Below are 27,364 nucleotides of genomic sequence, written 5' to 3'. Positions count from 1 at the left end.
GCTTGTTACTCATAAACTCTGAGGACAAAATGATAACTTGATTCCCAACATATCCCACCAATTATCTTAATCTGTCAGAGACCATAATATTATGTGTGATATATGGAATTTCTTTTTTGAATAAGTTGTTGTGCACTATAAAGTTTTAAGTGTCACATTTTGCAAAGAAAAGTAAGATTTATTAAAAATAAGATTTATTCACAGGGACCTAAAATATCTGTTATTGATGGATTTTGTTGCTACAAATGGCAGTCTTCCAGTTATTAAGTTTAAGTGGAAATTACTCTTCCACATAAAATTGTCGAATAAAATCTTCATTATATTCTTGTAATACTTCTGATAAATGCATTTTATTACATGAAAAGTCAACATGCCAAAACACTATTGCTAATTAAGTTATATTTGAGCAAAAGGAAAAGATGTTTTTTTATGATGCAACATGATCACTTTTAGGCTCAGCCAGCTAGGAAAACATTCAAGTTCCACAAAAACATCACTCTTGCCCTTCCCAGGCCATGTTTTTGCAGTACGTTTTACACCAGCACCCCCTCCCTCTGCTTTACGCCCCTGATTTCCATCTTACATCATTATTTTAAATAGCCCTTCTCCCTTATCCCTGCCAATTTTCTATACATACCCCTGCAAACCCCCTTAAATCTTACCCTCTAAAGAAAGGCTGTGAGGACCACCTCTCCATTTGCTGCCACAGCATCCCACAGCCTTTCCTTTTTGTATTGTTTCAACATGGCCTCTATTATCCAAGAAAAGAGAGAAAGTAGGGAGGCAGGGGAACACATAGAAGGAAAAGAGGGGACATAGGGGGAAATGTGCCTACTCCGTTCTTTAATGCAAGCGGGGTCCACCCACATAAGGGTGTGGAAATTCCACTTCAGCTTCCTGCTTTTTCTCAGTCTTTTCCTTTTTGCTCTTGTCACTCAATCATACTTTCACCCAGCATCACATTTTCTTCAGACAATTCACCTGCACAATGAAATCAACCCAGCACATCGCACCTGAGCTGTCAAAGTATTGCAATATCTGAATAACTACTTAGCAATTATGATTTTGAGGTTACAAAGAGGAAATACAAAGTGCAGTTTGGAAAATATAACAAGACCCAACTAGAAATATTAACACACTTTATGGTGTTTTGTGCTGGAAGGGCATAACAAAATATAATAAATCAGAAAAAAAAACCTCTGGATCTGACTGAGCCTGAAGCACTTAACACCAGACGTGTACGCCAAATCCAGTCAGTCCGTTGGAGAATTTTTACAACTTTGTCCCGTTTAGTCACAAGTTTGGGAAGCACAATGTGTGACGAACCAACACAAAGAAAAGGATGTTTTGGATAATGGCTATGTTCTTTGTAAAATAGTTCAGGCTCAATTAGACTGGATGCAGTGCCTGTAAACAGTAGTTTACAGGTCTTTAAACTTGTCCACATCCATATCCCTGTTTTTTCTGCCATGTGTCTTGGTCTTCATGACGCAGGCTTCATTGGACAGTCTTTATTTCTACTGAGTTTAGGTAACACACAATTTCACAAGTGAACTTTATCTAAGTAAATACGTAAATATTCTGCTTATATTCATTCCAGGCAAATTTATTGTCTATGCATCTTTCAAGATACTTATTTACATATCTAACTGAATTTAACTTTTGTTTTTCAATGCTATTTGATTAGAATCATGCCTTTGCATATCATCTGTTAGGATATATGTAGAACATATCATTTTGTAAATAAAAAATGACAATGCACCGTTATGATGCAACATGATCCAGATACTTCATATGGATATAACATGTTAAATCCATATGGAAGTTCTTCATCAATTTACTCATGCATTGCAGGTTTTATTAGAAGAATCCAGGTGAATTTACATCTAAAAAGAAACAGAATATTGGCAGAATATTTTCATAATTTATCTCCAGGTGTTCCTAGTATTTCGCCAACTTTTTACATCTTGAATCCTGCTGTCTAAAACAATTTCTCCTCCTTTTCGTAGAATAGAGTTTACATTGAACACACAATTAAAGACACGTAGCTTTTGGAGCCAATGTGTGTCACTGTTCATCAGAGAGAGAAGTGTGGTTATCTTTTTAACCTAAAATAATGATAAATACAATTTAAAATCCCTTTTACAATATTTTGGTGTTTGTACACAAGTTTTGCTTTTATTGGGGGGAAACAGTTCACTGGTATTTAGGATATGATAACAGAAATAGTGGGAAAAATAGACACAAAAATATGCTTTCAATAAAGTTAAGTACCAGCTGAACAGAGAACAATTATTTTCGGCAATTGTAAGATCTTGATAAGATAATTTTAATGTACAAAATTACACAAATGCCCATACACTATTGTGAGTGCCCATTGTTGTCTCCATTTTTGTGAGGAACTCCCTTTGACCCTCACAATCACCCATTGTCCTGCACTTTCCGTCAGCTGAAGCCAGCGGCATGTTCAAGGAGAAAGGACAGCCACACAAATGCAGCACGCCTAATGCTGTCCTAAAGACCCCAGAAAGACTTGAGAAGGCACAAAACACACAGTAAGGTACAGAACAGTTTGTCACATTGATGAGGAATGTGTGTGATAGGTGACTGGTGCGAGCTTCATTCGGTGAGACGCCCTGGACAAGTTGCTGTCCCATTGCAGTGCAACACTGAGACACACACTCATATCTGAGGGCAATTACGAGATGCACTGCATGCAAACCCCAAAACCAGGATTCTTACCCAGCATATTGTTGGCAGTAGCTTCACAGAGCAGCCTTTTTAATTATCTTATATAGATTATATTTTTCATGATCATTTCTAAAGAGTTGCCAAATTATAGAAAAAGCTCCAATTGCAATATCTGCATGGGCATATTTTTTACTACAACAACTGTCATGGTGCTATTTGTACTACTTAATTTTTAAAATAAAAATACACAAACAGTGGCATGTTGTACAATTGAAACATTAATTTTATTTTATGTCATTAACCGTGTTAGAAGAGTTTTGTTCAAATGTAAACATTTTCAAAGAATTACTTGTCCTTTTGTTGCCCCCCATCACAAGGGAACTCAAATAAAGGCAATGTGAGTGTGTGTATTAATGCAGTCTGAAACACTTGCAGTACTTGTTATATTAACGCTGTCCTCTGGCACAGTTCATAGCTTAAATATTTATGTCTGCCCTAAGCTTAGCCTTACCTGTGACACCAGTCTCTGCTGTGGAGCAAAGGCTGAAATCTAGAAAAATATCTCTAAACAATGAATATCATTTTCTTGAAAAGCATGGATCGTTCTGGATCCTTTCATTTTATGCTTCCCGCCTGCTTGGCAGAACATATGACGAGGAAAAGAGAATCCGTTAACAGTATCTGGGCTGTCGTGCTTTCAGACGTCAAAATAATGCGCTAGAAATTCAATTATTTGATATGGCAATCCAATGCATTTGAAGAAAGTGCTCAGACAGGGGAAATGAGGTTTCAGTGTGACGGGGCTAAAACAAAGGTGATAAGAATAGAAAGGAGAGTCAAGGTGAAGCATGTTATCAAGGCGATCTCCCCTCAGCTGGGGGGACCCAGGGAGACTGAGGAGTGGGCTCTGGCACTGCTGGGAGCACTCAGCCACTGCTCAGGAAATGATGTTTCCTTACTTTGCTGATTGTTCTGTATTTGAAATTCCTGGGGATCATTTGTCCAGAGATGTTCAGACTATTTTGCTAAAGAGTTTGGAGAGGAACACCCTTTGACTGCACACTTCAGATCTCATCAGAGATAAGTTTGTTGTTCAAATTTCAACACAATGCATCAAACTGTGCCAAAGGTGAACTGGACCTTACATAATATATACTTTCTAATTCGTGTACCTTTGTAGATTAATACAATTATAAATAAATATGATTCTAGAATATTAATTAAAAAATAGAAAATAAAATATACAGGCATTATCATATTAAACTGAATATATAAACAATTTAAAAACAATGAATATATATACAGGTATTCCACAAGAATGGGTCCTTGGACCCTTGTTTTTTAATCTTTATATCAATCATCATTAAGCTGTACAGTTTACAACCTAATATCTGCCTGAAATAGTTATTATGATTGTCTCATCATTGCTAAGTTTACTTGTAGATAAATATTTTTAGTGCATCAGGATAGCTAGAGGAATAGCTTTTAATAAGCAAAGATTGTGATCTAATTACAATTGACTAAATATTTTTTTAAACTTTTAAATTTTTTTTAAAACTTTTTTTAAACTTTTTTTGTTTTAAAAAATGTTTTAAATGATCCAATTTCAATTAAAATATTAGAGCCAAATCAATGTATGAGTTATACAGAAATAGAATAATTACAAATTTAAATGTTTCTTTTCTCTCATGCATTTCTGTGATGTTATTCTGAAATGCAATTGAAATGCCAAACTATGCAAGAAAGTCATTCTGCCATTCAATGCTTAACATCTAACAATATTGCCCTTTTTTTCCATTTCTGACATATGAAGCAATTTCATCTACCTAGCTCTACTTTGTTTATATTGTGAGAAGTCATTATTATGTGCCGTTTGATTTCAATATTATGCTTTAAAAAAACATAACTGCATGCTAAGGTCAGCAGCTTTGAGGTTGGGGATATGAATGTGTAGGCTTTGCATTTCATTTGCAGAAAGCTTGCTTGCCTAAGCCAAGGTTGTTTTAACCGTGCGCCCCGTGTCCACGGTGGTGGATGATCTTTGGTGATGAACAATTTGCTCAGTGAGGTGTGACCGTGGGCATTATAACGGGGAGCCGTGCAGTGAGTGAGAGCGACAGAGACCAACAGGGGGAGAGTGAGAGAGAGTGAGAGAAAAGAGAGAGCGAGTGGGAGGGAGGGAGGGAGACTGGAACTCTATTCCACACAGACAAACCCACAGAGGCTCGCAAAAAGCCATCTCGCCTGCAACACACTCACTCTCGTCCTTACACCGCTTGCAGTGGATTCTCCATCTTACTACATACATCTGCAGGTAAGCAGCTGACATTCTCTTGTCCTCTTAAATGTCTCTGTTCAACCCTGGATGGTTATTTTATCAGGCTTGCCTTTAAGGATATGGAACGTATGGGTTTGAGTCATACTGAATCTTGTAGATACTGAAGAACAAACAGCTGCAATAACACAGCAGGTAAAAAAAAATCTGACATACACAAACTAAATGTATCTACTCAAAAATGTAAGAAAATTGCCGGTGTGTTGATAAATAAAGAATGATAAATTGGTAAGATGAAATCATTTCTATAAGCTATCATACAAGGTTAATGACAGTGCCTCTCAGTGTGACATTTGGAGAAAAACCATGGTAACATATTTCATTAGCATGTAAATCCATGGTTATGGTGTATCCATGACTGCTCATCCCATTTTCAATGAAGCAGTGAAGGGAATATTTGCAAGCATGTGCATCTGTTTAGATGTCAGCGAAACAGGAAACATTCTAGTTGAGATGAACTGCATGAGAAACTAACCATTTGCAATCAAGAACAAAATCTACACTTCTTCAAACGCAGCAGAAAAACCCAAATGGTTCTCAGATCTGTCAGATTACCGCAGCGTCTTTGGCTTCGGCTGTCACCATGGCAAAGGCAGCCAGTGGAACGTCCGTGCTGGAGAGCATCCTTTAAAGTAATCATGTTCAGTGCATTCATCAGAGCTGAGATTAACCGAAGTGACTACCCGAATCAATAAATGTCACACTCAAGCTGTGTTCAAAATATATTTTTTAAAAATCAGAATACATTATGTATTAATTCATAAGAAATGTTTAGCATCTCACTCTAAATGGTACCTTGTATGTACTAAATGGAGCTGCACGTGCCCAAGAAAACGCAAGAAATAAATCTTGTTTGTAAACAGAGGGAGTCGGGCGGTAAAGCTAACTGTAGTTAAGTCACCTGTTAGAGTCTAACTTCTGGCGCAGACCTTTCAGAAACAACAGTGTCTTATTATTTTTTTTGTTTTTCTTTTACTATTCGACAAGATAGCAGCTTTCATTAGGGTCGATAATGTCCAGAGACTATTGAGTGCAGCTGGTTGCATAATTCAATCTGTAGATCCGCTGCAACTCATGAGTTGATTATTGGACCTCTGATGTGGAAGATAAAATTCTGTTTAAGACTAGGTTTTGATCAAACTAAAGGCTGCATATTAAATTCTTTGTTGAGTAATAATAAACATGGAAAATGTCAAATACATTGCAAAATGTTACATTTTACAGTCTTGTGAAAATGTAAGTGGTTGCACATAGCAACAAACAATTATTTCTAAATATATTATTGCAATCTTCTTCATTCAAAATTCGTTAATATTACTTTAATAGTACCGCTGGTGCTACTATTACCACTTCTAATAAGAATAAATAATATAGTTTAAAGTGCGACTAAACTCAGAATTATAGACAGCATTCAATAGTTAATCCTTGTGTTAAAATGCTAACCTAACAAAAGAAAATAATTCATTAAATGTTGTAAGAGAGCTTATAGAGGTAGTTCAGAATTATGTTTTGAATTTTGATAAAAAGGTACAAACTGTTCATATATTACATATTTTAGCCACCAACTAAAATACCAACTTCAGACTCAAAAACGTCAAGGCAGCATTAGCAAATTAAAAGAAAAAAAAATAAAGAACTGAGAATTTAAGAGAAATTAGTCCCAAATCAGTTCACAGTGCCTTACAAATTCCATCCTCAGCATGTGTTTCACTCAGGAATTAGGTTATTGTGTTTGTGGTTCCTTCCTTCACCACATCCAATGTTAATAATCATCAACTTCTGTGTAAATAACAGCCTAATGCAAATATAATCATCCCTCAAAGCATCATTATGGTTAATTGTTTCATAAAATAGTGTTTCAAGAAACCATCATGGCATTTTCAGAACTGGAGTTGTATAAAAATAGATTTTAATGACAATTTGTTGCCAATAACATTATAAGTGGTTCTGTTCACAACAAAAACATCAACTGAGGTAAAATATCTTGAGGAAAACTTGACTTGGGTTCAATCTGGCAGTAAAGAGGGATAAACTTGCAATGAAGTGCTGAGTAGAAATTGGCAAAGGGGCAAATGGCCTAAGCTCAAACACAAGCACCAGAAACAAATTAAACTTGCAGTTTAGAATGTTAACAATAAAACTATAAAACTGAGAATTTTCCTTTGTATGTCTACTAAAATGGAAGAACTTGTTTGAGTTATATTTACATTTTGATTTTCACTGCATACACTTTTAAATGCCTCTATTATGTTTAAAAAGCTGTTGAAGTTCATTTACAGACACATTTTAAAATCTTGGGGAACCTAAGTCATGTTTTAATTCACTTCAATCTTGTTATAAACATAGTGGGGGGTAATAACTCAGTAGTATTAATGATTTTACTCAGGGGGAAGCGCAATGATTCATTCTAAAGTGCAAAACGAATCTGGAATGTCTGAGCTAATCGATGTTTATGGTAATGTCTGGGCAATAAATAGGGCATTGTGTTGCTGCTGTTTACAAAACATTAACCACTTAGTTTAAAATCGAGTGGGGCAAATTTACAATCATATCTTTCATATGTTAGGTTTGATAAACTAAAAAGAACTTCAGAAAGCTTTTCAAGTCTATGTGTTTTTCTCACAACAGCTATTTTCTACTATTTTGTCTTAGGAATAAATGCTTAATACTCAAAAGACTTCCCACACTTGACATGAAATACCTCCCTGCTGGTTTAAAACACCCAGTCACTTTGAATATTTGCAGAACTGACATCTGGAAAAGGTCACTAGATGGAAGACCGTGAAGTTAAAAAAGCCTTACTTAAAAACATGCAAGACCATGAGGGAAAAAAACAAAAACATGTGTGCCCACATGCAAGAGCACTTACATATAACCATGGAAATAATACTAGAGTGAAAAAAGTACTGCTTGTAAATATGCACACCCACACATGCAGGAAAAAAGACAACTATCATCCACAGCAGTAGCCACTTGCAGGAAGGTGAATTACTCCATTATACTGGACAGTTCACTGATACACAAACCAGCTAAGAGCAGGTTTGTTAAAAACTAAGGACATGGGCAACTGTCAGATCTTCTTAGTTTGGATTGTAGAGTCTCAGTTTTAGCCAGTCAGCAAAGACAAACAGCTCTATTTTAATAATGTTTCTCTCTGTTTCACCTCAGGTTTTATGACATTATGACATTTTCCGTACTAATTTGAAATATGTGATCATGTTTTTCCCCTTTAAATAAGAGCAACTACAACTGCAGCATTGAGATTTGTGAAAGACCTAAAGAGGCAAAAATTCTGACACCAGATCAGTAAAACAAAAGAAAAGCAAACATCCATACAGAAATAGACTACACCAAGATGAGGGCAGATTATGATCAAGATGGCTGCCTGAGCTCAGAAAGTGAATAAAAAAGGGATTCTGATAAACACACAGAAAGACTCTGGCAAGCAAAGATGCACATGACAGAGACTGCTGCAGTGTTGAGCTTCTCTCTTGCATTGATAAGTATACAATAGAATAATAACATGGTGGTTTGAGTTTTTGCCCGTGTTCTGCTGCTGGTATTGTTTGCTCTGTGCACCTCTGCTTCACTGAACGCAGCACAGCATCAGATTCATCATTCCATCTGAGAAATGGAGACAAAATACCAGAAGGTATGTGGTTAATTTCCTGATTGACACTTTAGTTCCATTTACGACCACAACTTAACCAGGCATGAGTCAGATGTGGTGGGTGATTGCTGAAAAAAGAAGGATGGTAAGTAGCTAATGAGGAAGCTATTTGGACTTCATTACTCAAAATGATTGATGTGACAATCAAACTGATTCTTTATGACAGGTAATTTAGCAATTCATCATTATTAGATGACACTGCAATATAATTTAACTCCATAATCTTAATTTCTTTGGCTTGGTCAAGAATAGTTTCTTCTTCTAGTATCGCTGGTTTTACTTTATGTGGTAAACTTGTTTAAGTATTTCAGGAATGCATCTAAGGGTCATCGAGTCCTTATATAACAAAACGTAAAGGTGTGCTTATATTCTTAATAAAATGTTTGATGCCTGAGCAAGTTGACTTGCTTGTTAATAAATGAACAAGCAGCCCTGGGGACTAAAGATGCTCTATTTCAAAAACTTACAGACTGAGCAAAACTTGGAATATCAAGATGAAGTGGAAAAATACAGTTTTCCCAAACAAGTTTGTTTGTGCAATTTGACTCTCATTATCCTAATTTATTATAACCCACAAACTTTTGACTTAAAGTCAAATCGGCACCACTATGCACTCCTGTTCAACATTTAAGGTCAAACTTGGAATCTGGAGTATGTTTCAGAAATTTAATAGGGATATTACAAAACATAACCCAAAGATTGGCAATACTGCTGAGGATGCAAACACTAAGGATGCAAATGTCTGTCATACTGCTCCCAAATTACTACTGTCATATACAAGTCCCATAGTCGTAATAATTCAGAATATCACAAGGCTTGACGAGGTACAGATATGCCAGAGATGCAGGAAGACGACAAACCTGCTGAGGTGAAAAGAAACTGCCCCCCAAAGATAAATAAATGGAGGTACTGCCTTTCCATGTGCATTGGGTAACATAACATAATGGAAAAAACCTGAGTATTATTTGCTGAATCCATCCTGCATTGTGTTTTCCACCTTTGTTGAGCTTTCCTTCACTTTAAGATGAACTAAAGTGATTCTAGTGAAATGTGAGAATGTTAGCCAGACTAAATTATACATACCTTGTGCTGTTTTAGTGATAAATATTTTATGGCAGAGCAACTGGAGAGAAAATATAATTTACTTCAATACATTAATTCCTTTTGCTGTTTACTTGTATTTGTAGCTGTGGACAAAATCTCTGAAGAAACCAGAAGGAAGAGCATGCGTGGGTGTTTACACCAACTACAGAACAGTACAAGCAAATAAGTACACAGTGTGCAAACATACAGACTGAAGTCCAATCTCAACTACAATCACATCTCTGCATGTCTGAACAGCGCGCAGGTTGGTCACTGCAAGCTCCAACGAATGACTACCAAAAATAAGCATTACCCCTATGGAAACTGATCTTCATGCTGCTCAATCAAAGTGCTAAAAGTAGAGTATGTGTGGGAAGCTCTGTTTAATCCTCTGTTGGTCAGAGTTCAGACTTTTAGTAAGAAAGTGTCGTTCATCTCTTGAGGTAAAAAGTACATGGAGAAATGGGTGGTTACACAGGTAGTCTACTGACCACTGAGACTTTTTTGGCTCATAAATGATCTAATTTATGAGTCTTTGAAAAGGAAAATAATGTACTTAAGACACTAAAGAAACATGACATGAAACTGCAAAAATAAGATGCAAATCAAAAAGAATAGGTTGAAAGAGTAAAAAAATCATTCAGAAAAAGACAAAACATTAAAAGAGAAGAGAGCTTCATAATCGTTGCAGATTTCTGGGAATATTGATGGGTTATTTTTATCACTCCCACACAAATATCTTTGTTTGAAATAACGAATAAATCTTAGATTCAAAGACAACAAGGCCAAAGCCTGGGTATGTTCAGAGGAAGTTAAATACAGCTGAAGCACACAGGTTGTTGTTCTCCCAGGGGAAATTCCTTTGGTGCTCCAATCTTTTCACTGAGGCAACACGCTGCTGACTTTAAACCATGTAATGTTTTACAAAAGAATAGGAGGTCCCCCTATTCTTAAGCTGACTCGCCAGACTTCAATTCTCTAGTACTCCAGCTCAGCTTAGAGAAAATATCTCTTAACTGCTGCTTTTCAGTTACATGTCACTGCATACATGGATGGATGTGGATGAATCTGAACATTCTCCAGCTTAATTGTTTTTTCTCATCAGGCCTAAAATATAGTCTTTTCTAGAAATTCCTTTGTAGTTCAAAGATAGTTTTTTTTATCACCACAATTTTGCATTTTTTCTGCATATGTTATGCTTCGATGCATTTTCCTTTACGTTTCTTCTTTTATTTAATTGCAAAGCACTTTGAATTACTTTATGTATTTCCAGTCTTTGTATTACTAAGAATTGGTGACATAACATTCTTAGCTGCCATCTAACTTCAACATTTGGTTGTTATGAATTTGATAATTTCAGCACTTTACTATATAAGTGGACCACTAAGTAAAGTTCTTCTTTCAAATGTGTTCCTTGGAAAAAGACAAATGAACTGATGCCAACTCTTTCAAGTCAAGTCAACCCAAATGTTGCAGAAGGAAAGTGTGTCACCAAGTGTCCTGTGTGTTCTTGTCTTTTAGGTCACTTAGTAGAGAAGCCAGCCCTACCCGCCTCAGGGGTCAGAAGAATAGAGAACAACATGTGACAATCCGTGCTTTGCAGTCGACAGTATGCTTCGATTCCTTTGGACCATGGCTCTCTTCTTCTGGTATTATTTGCTACTTCACAGCCGAGCTCTGGCCGACGAAGAGGCCACTGGGGAACTGACACCATCGAGCAAAAATTCTCCTGAAGAGAAGTCGGGCATTTACTCGTGGCTTCCATCCATGCCCAAGTTTCCCTCCATACCAACATTTGGCATTTTTGGGAGCTCAGGTGGCAAAAATGAAGATGCTGTCTCAACTACAACTGCCACAGGGGTGACAGAACTAATTGGTCTCTTTCAAGACCACACGGGATCAGGAGAAGGGAGCAATTCTGAGGAATCTCAACAAACCACAACATTGACTCAAGGGCTCTTTACGAGTGTGGCAAAGATAAGAACTGAGCCACCTCCCACTGGGACATCAGATTTGCCATACAGCAGCATAGCTCAGAGTAACAGTGAGACTTTTGTTTCTCCCACAAGCAGCTATATCAGAAATACTTTGTTCACAAACAGTCCTCACAGAAGTAACACTCCTGGAAAAAACACAACGCATATGCTAACACCTCGGAGATCCACAACAGCGGCGACTTCCAGCACAAGTGCCACTGAAAATCCCCTCCCCAATAGTGTTTACCGGGAGACCATCTTTCATACAGAAAGAATTTCTTCAACAATCCCACCAAAAACTACAGTTCCTACTGCCCTGACATGGAAAACAGTGCAAACCACAACACTCAACCCGGGACTGGTGGAGACTATTCAAACCAGCACACACCTTCTGGGGCTTGTTACTCTTCCAGCCATTTCAGAAAGTAATTTTGTTGGGAAACAAGAAGATTTATCTGTCAGTGTTGAGCTTCACTCAGTTGAAGGAACATCAGAAATTCACTCCACACAAAGTAACTTGAACCTGAGATTATCTGAGATCAGTCTGGTGAACACTGAGCAGCAGCCAGGGGTTACTTCAACTTATGTAAGGACTGATCCTACCATGGTGGAAGTCACAACCTCGGACATTAACCCCACACAAAACCCTTTAGACTTGGGTTTCTCTGAGACCAGTACGGTGAACTTCGAACAACATTCAGAAGTATTCCCTGCTGCCCTCACAACGGATCATAACTTAGAAGTGGTCAGGACAACAACAGAACTATACCACATACGAAGCTACTTAGACCTGGGCTTCTCTGAGACCACTATGATGAATGCCAAAACAGAGCCAGGAGTTTTCTCTTCTACCCTCAGGAAGGATTCAAATTTCGTGGAGGCGACCACAAAAGCAGAAATCCAGACGACGCAAAGCCATTTGAACGTGGGCTTCTCTAAGACAAGTAATGCTGAACAACAGGCTCAAGTATTCTCTACCACCCTCTGGATCTATAATAATTTAGCTGTGGAATCCATACCAAGCACAACTCAAAGCCAAAGGGCCAACTTTCCAATTGTAGAAGGTAAGCAGACTTAAGCAAATCCATAGAGACTGAATTGATTGAATAAATGTGATCAATCATGTGCAGGCAGGACTTTGTTCAATAGATGTTTGTCAAAAGGCTATTGATATTTTGGCTTTTTTCAGTAATACCTCTGCCACAGTGATTGACGTTTATATAAAACCTAAATTCTATTGAAAGTGTAGCAAATAAATGATGTTTGTGTATCAAAACTCATCAGTTTAGTGAAAATATGCTATTTATCTTCTCTTTCTCAAAAATATCAATCTGATTGATGAATAATCCTGATTATGATGCTTTATTGCATAATTAAAGAGAAAGGAAAACGTTTTTATATTATATAATCAGAATACCTTTTAATCACAATGTGAAATGTCAGATTTTTGAAGTTGTATGTCAGGACAAGAATACAAGCCTTGCAATCAGCTTTAAAATGATACACAGATGAGTACTAGTTTTTAACATGATATGATGTTGCTTAGTGGTCAAATAATTGGTCTATTGAACTTATTAATATAGCTGCCGGCACTATAAGAGCTTCTGGAAAAAAAAAAATCTGCTGTAGAAACACAGAAACTCAATTACATAGCCTTATTAAATTTCCAAAGCATCTATAAAGAATAAAGAAATGGAATTCAGTGGGCAATATGCTGTGGGCAACACAAAAGACACTGTGGGTGATGTGTTGTTTACTCATCATCTCCCCTAAATCCTATGTTAATTTTCTTCCAGCTGTAATCCATACCACCCTGTTTCTAAGCCTCTTTATCCCTCACACCACAACTTTAACCATCGATGAGTTTTTTAAAAGCATAACCCATAAGTAGAAGGTAGTCTAAAATGCAGAGTTTACCAATTGGAAAAGGAAAAGGTGGTGAGCAAAACCATCTAGTGGAAGAGTATGTTTCAGCGGTCCCTTGTTTGACATTGAAACAGTAACACCTTTTTTCTGTCCATCCCCCATTGGTGTGAGGCTGGTGTCTGTATGCTTAATGAGATTTCAAAAGGAGATCGTCCTGCAAGTACAGACACATTCATCATGTTAGGTCAAAGGTTAGGCAAGAAAATCATGAGTCGATTATTCCAAGCAAGGCAGGCTTTGGTATGCATTTGATGAAATCATGATTCATGAGCGTCAAGTGTCTTATGCTGCCAACCCAACCCATGTCTCTTATTATATCCTTTAAATGCACCATGGCATTTAAATTAATTTTACACTGTAATTTATTACATATCATCCTATTTTCTTTTCAGAATGATGTGAATCTGCTTGACATTCCTAAATGACCCACATGCTTATCCTTACCCTGATTGGATTTCAACTTCATTCTAGTAGAGCTACTGTTTGTTAAAGTAAAAGTTTAAGATTTTCTGAACACATCAAGGCTGATTATCAATACTTAAATCGTTTCCAACTTTGAGAACTGATTTTCAGTGCATATTTACCAATAATACGACATATTATGAGGTACAAAGTGAAACTTTCTTTTATTATCAGCTGTGTTGGAATGCAGGGATCCCAGATTCTGATCTCGCACCCTGTGCTGAATGTTTTGTCTGTGGCGATTGTTGTGTCTGCTCGTTTTCAGCTGTGCATTATACTCTGGCAAACAGCAAAGAGAGGGGGTTTCAGCTGGGCGGAGAGGGCTTCTGTGTTCATGTATCAGTATTCTGAATGCACACTCAGCGAAACCACCGTCTCTCCTGTGGGACCGTCTGTTTGCCAGTTGCTATTAGGATGGTGAACGGGCTTCTTGCCATTTAGACAGATCCCTCCCTCTCCACCCCATTTCAATTTCAAAGTCATTTTATCTTTTTACAAACACAAATCTCTATCATTTTGGTCCATGGACATAAAATTCAGCTTTACGGTCAATGGTGCTTGGAGAGGGTTAGATTAAAAAAAATGTGTGAGAAAGAAATTCACATAAATGTAGAAATATTGGGGGATTAAATAAGGACTACCCAGTTTTTTGCAATTTGAGTAATTTTATGTCTGAAGATGTTAAGCATCTTCTCCACAAAAATGTGCAGTTTTTCCTGATTTAAAAGAGCATTTCTATGTGACCTTGCCCTTGAGAAGGCTGTCAGGGATGAAAACGAACAGCAATGTTGCGCATTTGTGTCAGATAATCCATTACGGTACCATGCAACACAAGCAAACAAGGGCAATTAGGAGAGAGAAGGAAATGTGTTTATGTGCTAAATGAGTAAGAATAAACATAGCATGCATGGACATATAAGTAAGTATTGAAAGCCAAGCATTTTTGTATTTTTGAGAAACTACTTTTTACAGCTGACCAAGTTCTGTTTTCTATATTTTACAAAGTATTTTTAAGTTAGGTATTATGTAAAATTGACTTTTTTGAGCTTTAGTAATAATGTTTTTCCCTCATCAAAAACATACTTGGCAGCGTTACTTGATTTTATTAATCTTTGATTTCTTTCATGCATGTGTAAGGAATCCTTGAATTAGTAGCTCCTAAAAAGTGCCGCCTATTTCCACAAAGCCCCAGAAAGCAGCAGGCTCCAGCTGAGCGGCTTCCCCACTCAGCTCCTCCAGACCAGCAGTACAAGCAATTTATAAACACCTGGTGGAACTCCGAGTCCACTGAGCTCATCATAGGAATTATTTCTCATTTCAATGCTACAACAGCAACCCTTCAAATGTTGTAAAATAAAAACAAGCATGCTAATTCCACCTGAAATGGCAGGAATAGAAAGATTGAGAATTATTTTGCCAAAGGCAAATAATTTTTATTCCAGAGGCACTGAAATAAAAACTCAATAATGACTGATGTGAGTTACATGGATAGTCATAAAGAGCTGTAATCCAGAATCTGATCAATACCTAAAGTTACTTTTAGGTATTGATTAATCCCTAAAAGTAGAAAATTATCCAATCTTGTGAAAGGGGAAGGTGAAATTGTGATTATCAAAAACTTTGTTTCATATAAGCAGCATAAGCAGCAGATATTAAGACAATTAAAAAAAAACAATAAAATCTGAATTATCTTAAACCTAATGGGGAAAAACATCATAACACAGAAATACTTCATTCATTCTAGAGTATTTTTCTATACAGACATGTCAGACGAACATGTAACAGGGAAAGCAGGCCATCTCTTTATTTTTGTTAGATTATCATACTGCTGCCCTCCATTCTCTGCTTTCTTTGTCTATTCAAGCTCAGGGTATTTCTAAGAAACCCATGAGTGTTTTTCTTTCAGAAAACTCACTCAGGCTTATCCTGGTCATGATGAAATAGGGAGCAACATCATCTTTCTGTTCAACATAATTGGGAGCTCTAAAACATTACATGAAAACTGCTGAGCCAAAATCAGAACAGATGGCTCAGAAATCCTTGTTTCAGTTCTTGTAAAGTTAACAATTATGATTAAACTGATTTGCAATTCACAGAAAGGCTTGCTAATCATTTTCTAATGTATTGTGATATTTCATGACCTATTTCTGCAATGTGGTATAAACAATGAATTGCAAATATGTGAAAGATTTTATATCTACGGTAAGTGTTTGACTTTTTTGATGCAATGTCAAAAAATTAAAATCTTTCACATTCTTAAAAATGGTTAAGGAAACTGAGCTATCTGACCTCTTTAGGACATGATAAAACAGATTATTCACAAACTCACTAGGCACTAAAGTAATAATTTGGCACTAACATGAAAGAGTGACCTGAATAGCAACTAAAGAGGAGATTTAGCTTCTTCAGCTTTCCTTACAACCCCTTGTGTTTTTATTTTGCTATTTAAGCATTCTGTACAAGCAGTCGATCATTAGAACAGTTGCCTATGATGAGCTAATAGGCCGGACTCTGACTGTTCTTACGGGATTAAGTCAGCTTGTGCACATGTTTGCTCTCATTAAAGCATTTGCAGCAGATTTTATTATACATAATGTAATTTCCTGTCACATGCACATGTGATCCGGTCTGTAACCAGATCTGAGAAACTGCACTGAGCTGCACTGAGCAGTAACCCTCTCATCAATTTTTAAAAGCCTATCTTTATGTGTTTTTAACTGCACAGCTGATCCACCAGTGCATTTGTCTTAATCAAGAAGAATTATATTTTACATTTTGGAACAACATTTAATTCAGGTTTGAACATTACATCCTTACAAAACCCTGAAACTACACTTAACCAAACAAATCTCCACTTGTCCTCTTATCAATCAATAATTTTGTGTGCTGCATAGAAAATTTAGAATGTTTTAAATAAATCATGAAATCTTCCACATTAATAATATTTTTATTGATCTTTATGTTTTTGTAAACTTCTGACTGGAATTGTACCACTGACTAATATCAGATTATTCCGGTTTGTATTTTCATACACACGTGATAATTATTTTCCTCATTTTCTTTGAGGGAGTTACCAAACTGTGGTTTAAAAACCTTTTCACATAGCCGTACCTGGTAGGATTGGTATTTAATGCTGAAAATATAAAAAAGTTACAAAGATATACAAACATACAAATAAAGGTGTTTTTATTTTGCTTAATCGTGAAAAATCTTCTAAAACAAATACTTCTGGTTACATTAGAAAAGAGTCTATATTTGTAGTGAGCCAGGATGTACACACCCATCCACATAAGGATGTCAATGTAATTAGACCACAAAAGGCCCAGTCTACTGTTCTATGGATGGATGCCTGCAACTAAGTGGTTGATAGACCAATTCTTGACAGAACTGGGTTGAGAAATGTAGTCGTCCCATTTTCTACAGAGTTAAGTCTCAGATATGCTGTGTGCAGAGTAAAGAAATGGTTAAGCTATCCTTTGGAAAGCTTCAGGTCTACTAATCTACTTTTCTACTCCAGAGATGCAGTGCTTCATGAATTAAATTACGTTGAGATCACTATGAGGTGAAACTGCGTGTGTCTTCCTAGAGTTACCAGGCAAAGACACTAAGGAAGAGGATGAAGCTGTGGTTACTTCAACTACAGATGGGGATGCTGACACACATTTGACAGACACTTCCACATCATCTGCAGAGCTACTGAGAACATCCACGCCACACAACACAGGTAAGAAAACACATCAGCAACAAATCAGAGTTTCTTTTAAATTACAGTCCTGTTCAGTGATTTATTTTCAACTAATTAAGACTGCTTGCTGCTTTTTTTTAATATAAGCTACCCTGCATGCTTCTATACCTGAAAATGTGTGCCAAGTACCCTGCGTCCTTTCCTTGTAACCATTAATTGCCTCCAATGGGAGAGGAAAGCTGCTCACACAAGCTGGCTCTTTAAGAGGACACCAGAGAGCAGGAAAGATAGGGATCGATGGCCACCCACTGAACAAATACGCCCCAGAACTGCCCTCAGATATAAAGAATTGGTTCAAAGACAAGCAAGCTACTATTAAAACAAAAAACAAACAAAACTAATAAGCACATTATTTATAAACTGATTACATAAAAGGCTGCCATTTTTTTCAAATAAACTATTTCTTTCTAAAATCTGATGAAACTGGGCGACAAATGGAGTCACTGATACAAGTAATACAACACACAGAGATAGTTACTCCAGCTAGAGCAGAATTTATAAAATATTCCCACACTGCAAATAAAAAACAGCTTTAAATCAACAAGAAATAAAAGATAAAAATCATCTCTTCGTACTTCAACCCCATGCCGTCTTTCACTCTCACTATGATTTTATATCTATCCAAATTGAAGTATTTTCAGGAAATATTCCAGGTGTCAATTTAAATTATAGTGGTAGTTAGTTACATTATCCTCATTATTGTTTGAAGTGTAAAAGTTTAGGTCCATAAAATATTTGCATAATGTCAAATGATAAAATATTTTCATAAAGCCTGTTTTATGTGTTGGTCGATTGTAAATGTACATAATTATTAAACTTGTTTCTGTTCAGATACATTTTTGAATGGATCCACTTTTGGCCCAGATCACAGCAGCAGATGTAACCTACATTACCTCACCCAGAATAGCAGATGATGTGATGTGATTTTCAAAAATAGACCTGTCGAATTTTCCACACGTTAATAATGAAGAGATACGTGCCATTTAATCTAGTAGGTCAAAAGTGAGCGGGGGAAAAAACGACAAATATTCTAAGTCTGTGAATACCCAAAGAGACTGAAGAACCAAATTTGTTGTTAGACACACTCTTGACAGCAAGTCTCTTTTCACTGCATAATAAATTATTTAAGAAGTTGCTGTTGTTTCACAATTACCCTGAAGTAAACTTGTCCTCCTTCTCATAATGTTTAATCTAACTTCCCTCAGCGCTCCCGTTCAATTGCTTTTCCATCTGAAAACAAAGACAAATAGCTTCCATCTACACAAAGATTTTAGTTTCATGAGGCAGAATAAACTTGCAGCCAGTACAAGATTGAAATGGGTTTTATAGTCCTTGACGATAAAAAGAGTTCTTTGTATGTATTACTTTCCCTTAGCTATAGGTTAGGTGCCTCAAGTGAGACACTGTAGTCTTTAAACTTGAGACTGAAAGAAATTAGAAAATGAATACAGCCATGTGCACAATATGATTTTTCCACATTTTTATTAGAAGTCTTAATCAAATATTTGAAAGAAACGTCTCAGTTTAGTTATATATGATATAAACCATGTGAATTTGGTCAAAGAGGTAATGCCATGATTAACACTTTGCTATGCCAATTTTCAATAAAAGTTTGTTTATTTATATAGCATCACCTGACAACAAATGTCATGTCAAGGTACTTTACAAAAAATCATTTCAATGCAATCATACATACAGTATATTCCAATTGGTCCAATAGCACAGTATGCTCAGTTATCCCGAGTAAGTTTTTACCTAAGGATACCCAGCAGATTGCGGAGACTTGTTGCACATCTCCAAAAATAAAAAGGGTATGACACCATTGGCTGCCCATCCACCTAAACTAATAGTAAAACTGAACTGCATGACATACTTTTCTTTTTTTAGGGAAAAAAACTGGAAAACTATTATTATACTTTCATTCAAATATGTGTTGGATGAATGAATCTGGGGGTACTAAATACAATAGCCTACATGAAAGCATCTTCTTTTTGTTCGCTACAATGTTTATAATCTTTCCCTTGGTATCCATCATGGTTACTTTTCCGTCTGCTTCTCATGTGTCAACTTAGCTTAACACGAGAGACTTGTTAACACAGGAATGTGTCAGATAACCAAGCAGCATGAAGTGGAATGTCAAGCTCCCATCTGTCCATGTACCGTAGGCACCCACACAGCAAGCCGGCAGATCAAATGTGACACCAGCTGACAAGAGCAAAGAAGAAAAATATGGGCCTAATTCATCACTGTTTCCACTCAGTCTAACCCGCTGGCTTCCAAGCCATTGCCCTGAAAAGTAAACAAACGGCTAGACAAGTCACTGACCTCACACTGTTCCTATCCCCACCTACTTTATCAACAGCACCCACGTTTAAAATACCTACTGTTGCGTGTTTGTTTTACACTTCAGCCAAATTTTTTGTACCACTACTAAATGTGGCAAAATCACAGAACAAACATATTGTTGGAGTATTTGACAAATATGTTGATAAAATGGCAAGTGTAGGTTTTTAATTTGCCTTAACATTTTCATTTGATCACCAAGTTCATTATGTTTTATTGTAATATGAGACCATGCACTTTCAACACGGGTCTCTGTAGCATTCAGCAAGACATCCTGTAGCCTGATTCTGCCTCTCATTGCTGACCTTTCAATCCCAACTCTGCTAATTAGCAACAAGAGGAAAACCTAGTTAGCTACCCTGAGTACTAGGCATAATTTCTATTTAAAAAAAAGCAACCACAAGCGCATTTTTGATGCAATACTTTAATTGTAGTTTTATTTTTTTGTCCACTGTGACTATTTTTATTTTGGTAACACAAAACAGTATTAGCTTTATATGTGCTTTCCATCTTCTGTTTCAGGCTAACTCAGACTTCTGTGTGAAATGTGTTGCATTTCAAATAATCAGCTGAATATTTCGATGACTATATTTGGAAATTTGGTTGAAAATTGTCAAATTGTAAGACATTATAATTTAAATTTATTCAGACCAAAAAGAAGTTGGTTTGCTGATTTAATGGCTGCGTAACATCCTTTTTCAGTCTGACTAGTGTGACTGTAAGGCTCATGATATGCCTTACGTTCCTTACACACTGGAATATACAATCGTAATAATTTTGGTTAAAATACAAAAACAACTTCATTTTGTTGCAAAGTCCTAAAACAATAATAAAAATAATAGGTGCATCAATTCACAAATAAACTGTTTTAAAAGGCTAATTATTGTTTTGTTGTTGTTTTTGCCGTTCATGGGGAAATGGCAAAACTCAGGACAAAACAGCAGACTTTCTGAAGTAAAGCTGCTGTATTACACTGACAGAAGCACTAGTGCCTCACTGTGGGGTCATATTTCCGTACGCTTGAAATTTTCATCTAAGCCTGGGACAGTTATCCAACACTCAGGTCAGAAAACAAACAAGAAAAATGATATAGACAACCATAAGAAAAAAAAATAATGGTTTTAAAAACATATTAAGCAACTAGGAGAACAAGATAGTGTTCTTTAATATTGTTACTTGAACATCCTCTTACTCCACATACCTTCAGATGACCACATATTGTTTGAAGAACACTCATGAGCCTTGTGTGATGCAAGCAAAATGCATTAGAGGGTGAGGATGTTTTCCTCTTATAACAAGAATAATAAAAGCCAGACATTAACATAACACAACTCGCAGCAGTCATGCATTTAGTCTTTAAACTAAAAGACAGAGAAGCCATTAGAATAATAATATAAAGCATGCTAAATTACTTGCACATTTAATACTTGTAAAATAAAACTATGTAACTTTAAAAACATGGGAAAAAAAAAAAAAAGTTTAGTAGCATCAGATTCACCGATGGGTGTTTCCCCTATTTTTGTCAAAAGAAAATTAAAACAACAGCACTGAACTGATGGGAAAAGGTTGGGAAAAACTCTGGAACGTAACTTCCAAAAGTGAAGAGCCTGAGACAAAAAAAAATGCAAAACCGGAATAAAAACTTAGTGGAGATGGAAAAAAAAACATAAGACAACTTCATTGCAGTTATATTTTTAAACTTGCACCACAAGGTTTGATGAATTCTCCAGGTATTGCTAAATGGAATATAACCAATGTTTTTCTCAGTTTGTGTAAACTCATGAAGCTACTTACACAAATTAGAAAATGTGAGGAAGATCCCTTTGACATGAAAAGAATTGCAAAAAGCTAATGCTTCACACTTCTCTAAAGCTGCCCACAGTGTGATTAACTGTGCTGTCAGTGTATTCTGGCTGCTGTTTTCTGTCATTTGGGGTCCATTATAGTCCCCGACTGTTCATGAAGGTGTTATTGTCTCTGATAAGCCAGCAGCAAGATCACTAATGAGTCTGTGTGTGCAAATCAGATGCTGTTTCTCCCAGTGGTTTGCTCTAGCTCAGCCAAAGCAGCCCACTTAATAATTATAAAAAAGAACAAGCAGAAACATGAGAAGCTCTGTGATGTAGAGTCTGAAAAAGAGACAAACTTTCTGTATGAACTAGTTTGCATTCAAACCACATTAGCATACTACAACATTGCCCGTGAATGCTTTTCTGCACATTTCACACAGACATGGTTACTCCCATATCCTCAAAGCTAAATGAGTTTCTTTGTAGTGCCAAAACATGACGAACACGGTCATAAGTAAGTTACATGGAAAGTCCAGATGGCTTATGTAATGCAGGAAAAAGTAGTCCTGTGGTTGTGACACACATACACACACACACACACACACACACTTTTCTGGGTCTCGCTCAGTTGAGAGTTATGTACTTACAAGTTTTTCCAGGATTAGCACATTACAGGCAGCATTATTTTTGCAGTGTGGATCAAAGCAGATTGTTTTCCACTCTTGTTCTTACAAGTAGCTAAATGTTGTGAAAGAAGATTTAGACCAGTCCTCCAGAGTTGTAAATATTTCATCCTCTTGTTCTGTCTTCTCGATTTTTGACTGTCATAAAAATTTTATCCACACTATCAGATATGCATAGTACATTTAATTGTCTCATCATCTGTCACTGCAGGTGTTCTCTCTGAATCTCCATCATCACTTCTGTACACTGAAGACTGGTCATCTAACCTACCAAACAGTGACAGCACCTTACTCCCAGATTGCAATAAGGAACGCTCTGGAATCTGCAACCTCTCCTACACCTGGGATGCCACTACTTCTCTGAGAATGAAACCCACACAAAATATCACTGCCACAAACCAGTCAACCAACGCCTTCCTAATTCCAGCTACACCCATGTTGGTGCCCTTATACACTGACTGGAACAGTGCCATAGCGGCCTGGGGCCTGGCATGGGAGGTGCATGTTTATGGGGCCGGCGGAGTATTTGCAGTGCTAACACTCGCCTCTGCACTCAATCTTCTTTGCTTGCCACTGAGATGTCCATCTGGGTGTGGCTATTTTGCTCTAGTCAGCCTGTTCCTTCTAGCTGCTGCATGCACCAGGTCCTTCTCCCTGCTTTATGATGCCTATGGCCACCAGAATCGCATATCCTCCACAGAGGCCTCGCTAATGCTCTTTGAAGCACCTTTTCCCTGTCTTACTGCAGCTTTCGGTTTGGTTTTTCTTCTCCTCTCAATGCGCTCAAGAATGCAGCTCTCCTATTCAGCCTTTCAGAGACCCTGTTTCCTGGCCTGTCTAGTTGTCTTGCACTTTGCTGCTGCATTTGGTCCAGTGACTTTCTTGAAGTTCTACCGGCAAACGCCCCCTTTGTGCCTCTTTCTGTCATTGATCTCTCGTGGAGCCTTTGTGGCACTCGCAACATTTTTATCTGCTGCCTATTTTGTTTTCTATATCTATGTTCGGGCAGACTCAAAACACATCTATCACCTAAACAACACATCTCCAACACCAGCTGAACGCTACAACCGCTGCCCATTTGCTGAGAGTCGGGATTGGAACCGTGCAGCTATAACCGTTTGTCTTTCAGCACTGTTTTCTTTAGCTTGTGCAGGACTGCAGTTTTATGCAATGCTTAATGCTATGGGTGTAATTGGTGGGGAAGAGGTCTTCTACCCTTGGCCCTGGTGGGCTTTCCAGTTTAGCTGTAGACTGTGTGAACTTTTGGTCTGTCTCACCTTAGCTTTAGTGGTTGCTCAACCAGTTTTTTGTTCCGACCAGCTTCCAGCAGCTGGAAGTTGTTGGACTGAACTCCTAGCATCCAAGTCCCCCATCCTGCCTGGGACGTACCAGTGGACACTCAGCCATCAGGAGAAGCTTGCTATCGTTGACACTGTTGGACTTGGAGAGACAGAAAGCCTTCCACTTTACACTTTGATGGATGGGAGGCTTGGAAGCAGCCTGAATGGCTTGGACCTCCTGTACCACAGCAACAGGGCCTTAGTATATCGAGATCTCGACTTGGACTTAGGGTTATCGGGGTCAGAAAAACCTGAGGACGGGCCAGGCAGAGAGCCCTCAGGTGTATCTTCGTGTTCAAGCGACTCCACTGCAGACCTGCGACCCCCTTCACCAATCAACTTGCGCCGTAGCATAGACGAAGCACTCTTCAGTGAAGCATTGTTTCCCATCAGCCTCTTCAGTCCTGTTAGACCTATTCGCTGCAGTGACACATCAGTAAACAACCAATGGACGCTTCCAAGCAATGGCCCCTGTGATCCTCTCTCCACTGACTCCAGCCTTTATCGACCCTCATCCTGCCTTGAAATGGCCTCTCAGCTACAGTTTTCTCCCAGCCAATCTCAAGGTGTAGTCACAGAAGGAGCTCCAACGTCTCCCTCCACGGGCTCGTCCTCCAGCAATTCATCAGCTGAACGTTGGAGAAGCAGTTCCTCATCCTGCTCTCTGTACCATGCCTCTCTTGCTGGCTCCTCTCTTGTTCTTTGCCCAAGTTCAGAGAGACATACAAGGCAGCTTCCACAGGAAGGTTCAAATGTGGCCTCCCATAACCCACAAAGACACTACCAAGCTCTGGGAGCTGCCTCACAGGAAAGCCTGAACCTGTCAACTGAGACAGATCGATCTGTGCAGCAGGAATTCATTACAGTTTGCAGACAAATGGATTCTTTAAGCATCTGCAGTGAGACTATAGATTTATAGAAAACAGACTCTTATTAAGAGGGTCCTGAAATGAGAGTCTGCTTTGTGCAGCAAGATGATTGGAATTTTAAATGGTATTTGATAGTGCATGTCAGCTTTATGTACTTCTTAAACAATATAGCTGCAAAAATGTTTCAGGTTTGATAAGACTTCTTAAGGATTTAGTGAATGTTCCTGTGAGTCTAAGTGCCAAGACTGTCAAAAGCCAAGAGACTGTTTGTAAATTTTACATGTCTTATAAAAGCAGATGATGCTAGTTAAATTAAGAGTTACTTTTATTAAGTGGTGATATAATAAGGAGGTATTTGTGCAAATGTTTTTATTGCATTCCAACATTCCAATAGGTTGTACGGTGACAAATATAAGCTTTTACCTGCTACTGTTGTAATAACCTTAGTTATTATAACAAAAACTTAGTCTGGATGTTTTGTTTTTTCCAAATGTAAACATCTCATATCTACATATTCCTCTGAGGTATGGTGCAGCAGTGCCCTCTGCTGGCATATGAACAGTATTTAGCATCTGCCTCAATGTTGTGTATTAGCCCCTTACAGATTTCATCAGTTTTTTTCTCTTTTTTTGCCACACATAAATGTTTAAAATAATCAAACAAATCTTGATGTTAGGTTGAGATAAAATACAAATATAAAATTCACATTTCAAATGAGATGATTTAAAATAAAAAGCTCTCCAAACCAATCTGGCCCTGTGTGAAAGACTGGTTCAACTGTAAACATTATAATTGTGACAACTTTCGTTCCATTAAGAGCTTGGAGCAACTAGCAAGAAGTTAAGACTTTGACTATTCCATTCTTATAGCTTCACTTTATTTTATTTTTTTGTCCTTTTGTTTGTTTTGAGCAATTCTTATTGAAAATTGCCAGGTAACAAGATGTAGCAAGGTCATTAGAGTTTCTTGGGGGTTTTGCCAAACATTCACACATACATAAAATCATTGGAGGATATGCTGTGTGCTAAGAATTGAAAAGAAATTGTGAAAACTCACAGATATCTGTTCAGTCACTTGGAGATTGATGCTGCTATTCTTCCTTCTGATTAACGGAGGCAGAAAATACAAAGTCCAGAATTTCACGAGAGTTGGAAGTCGATTCCCCCCTTGCTGTAGATGGTGCCGGAAGTGGGTCATGATGACTGAACTGAAATGAGAAACAAAAAACATGGCATACTACCAAGACTATAAAACTATAGAGTATCATCAAATAGGATATCAAACTTACAGTTCACTGGAATTCAACATGCAATGCTCCATCCTTGGATGTTAGTGCATGTAACTTGCAGCAACCCTAAAGAGGTAAAAGAAAAATATGTATTTGCAAAAGGGATAATATCTGAAAAGCCTTTGTTGTATCATTAACATTTTTAATTAATTTTAGTGGCAGTAAATGAACATAGCTCAAACTATTTGTTGAAGCCTGTGTTATGAATATTCAGAGCTACATTTTCAGCATAATACGGCAAATAAAGTTTTTTGACCTCTTAAAGCATAAAAAGTAGGATATAACAGTCAGCTTCCACTGTCACTGTGCGTTGTCTAAATCTGCCTGTAATTTAGCTTTGTAACTTTGAGTTAAAATATGCTGGAGTCAAATGAAGTTTTTGTTTATCATTTTAGCCTTTTACCTGAGGAAGTTTATCACCCAACTGAAGGCCAACAAGCTCTGTGCCCAAATTAGTTTATGTGTTAAGTCAACACTACTCACATGTGTTAGCTTCTGTCGGGTTGCTTCTTTTAATATTTAGCACGTTTAAAATGCCCCTCTCTCAGTTTCTGATGAGTCGCAGCTGCGCTAGCTGAGGGTTCGAGAAACGGGGCCCCTTCAGGGAGGTCTGCGCATGTCGACCACGCTGGTTGAAAACTCGCGGCTCCGTGGCGATTCGAAGTTGGTCAGCCCTCGGGAACCCGCTTTAAGGCCCCCTGTGTGGGTGGGGACCTCTGGTCTCACCAGCCTGCAGATTATTTCCATGAACTCTTTGAGATCACCAAGAGTTTTAATTTTAAGATGGCTAAGATAGCAGCTCAGTAAAATTGATCAAAATGCCCATTTCCTCAGACAGAAATCAGAAAGCGGTCTGGGTAATATAAAGTGAATCAATAATTGTGTTAACAGCTTATTCATGTTCTAACAGATTGGTTTCCTTTACTAAATTCAAGTTTGATTACTGGGTTCAGTTTGCTCTGGTTGTCTTTGTCAGAAATATTTTGTTTGATTAACTAAAGCATTTCTGTGTGCCAAAAAAAAGAGATCTGTAGTTTTTCACAGCACTGTACAATCCTGACTGGCATATTAATTTAAATTGAAATAAAGCATTAAATATTTGTCTTCTTTTTCTTAAAATTACACATAAATCTCATTGAAACGAAAGGAAAGAAAGACGGAGC

At 37.5% G+C, this 27,364-nt stretch overlaps 1 protein-coding gene across 1 annotated transcript; it reads left to right on the top strand.

The window, feature by feature from the left end:
• The first annotated feature begins 4,917 nt into the window (after positions 1–4,917).
• Positions 4,918–27,301, top strand: prrt4b (proline rich transmembrane protein 4b). The gene is made up of 4 exons (XM_055054743.1): positions 4,918–5,005; positions 11,301–12,819; positions 17,730–17,867; positions 22,916–27,301. Exons 2-4 carry the CDS (start codon positions 11,391–11,393, stop codon positions 24,961–24,963), a joined length of 3,615 nt encoding a protein of 1,204 aa, XP_054910718.1. The 5' UTR covers positions 4,918–5,005; positions 11,301–11,390; the 3' UTR covers positions 24,964–27,301.
• The last annotated feature ends 63 nt before the right edge of the window (positions 27,302–27,364 follow it).

The sequence above is a fragment of the Poeciliopsis prolifica genome, unplaced genomic scaffold (assembly GCF_027474105.1).
Source record: "Poeciliopsis prolifica strain line A6 unplaced genomic scaffold, Auburn_PproV2 SCAFFOLD040, whole genome shotgun sequence".
Taxonomy (NCBI): Eukaryota; Metazoa; Chordata; class Actinopteri; order Cyprinodontiformes; family Poeciliidae; genus Poeciliopsis; species Poeciliopsis prolifica.
Note: the sequence above shows the minus strand (reverse complement) of the source record. Positions and strands in the feature narration are given on the sequence as shown.